The sequence below is a fragment of the Eimeria mitis genome, genomic scaffold (assembly GCF_000499745.2).
Source record: "Eimeria mitis Houghton genomic scaffold, Emh_scaff2687, whole genome shotgun sequence".
NCBI classification, from domain to species: domain Eukaryota; phylum Apicomplexa; class Conoidasida; order Eucoccidiorida; family Eimeriidae; genus Eimeria; species Eimeria mitis.
This window is the reverse complement of record NW_013571031.1, coordinates 218-736: the sequence shown is the minus strand read 5'-3', so window position 1 is coordinate 736 and position 519 is coordinate 218. Positions and strand designations below refer to the sequence as shown.

The 519-nt window shown below is 58.2% G+C and overlaps 1 protein-coding gene across 1 annotated transcript in view; it reads left to right on the top strand.

The window, feature by feature from the left end:
• The window catches only part of EMH_0057320 (Chromosome III, complete sequence, related), a gene marked incomplete at both ends in the record, with an annotated part of 6,763 nt that overhangs the window by 6,057 nt on the left and 187 nt on the right, over nt 1-519 (top strand). The window contains 1 exon segment of the mRNA XM_013497454.1: nt 3-519. Within this exon segment, the coding sequence (XP_013352908.1) occupies nt 3-519 (517 nt within the window).

Genomic DNA, 519 nt, shown 5'->3' with positions numbered 1-519 from the left:
GATATATCGAGCCGAAAGCACCCGCCGCAACAGCAGCATCCCCAGCAGCAGCAGCAACAGCAGCAGCAGCAAGAAGATCAGCAGAAACAGCCCAGGGAACAAGGACAGCCGCGTCGTTTTCTATACTCCCGCAGAACAATTGGCTCCTCAGCATCAAGGGCTGTCTCACTTGCACCCGGAAATAGGTTCTGGGGCGGCAACGCGCAGCAGGAGCATTAGCAGCAGCAGCTCATGCCGCAGCGGAAACACATGCTACAGCAACAATGCATGCTGTAGCGTTGCTGCTGCAGCAGTGATCAGCAGCAGCTGCTGCTACTGTCACCTGCCGCAATCCCAAGAAGCAGCCGCAGTGGCAATAGCCCTGCTCTGGAGCAGCAATGATCTGCCACCGCGGATGCAGCAGCAGCTGCTACCGTTTTGGTGCAGGAGCAGCAGACGCAGCAACAAGCGGAACCGCTCGACGGAAACCGAGGGAAGTTTTGAGCGTGCAGAAGAACTTGTCTGGCGCAGCAGCCGCTG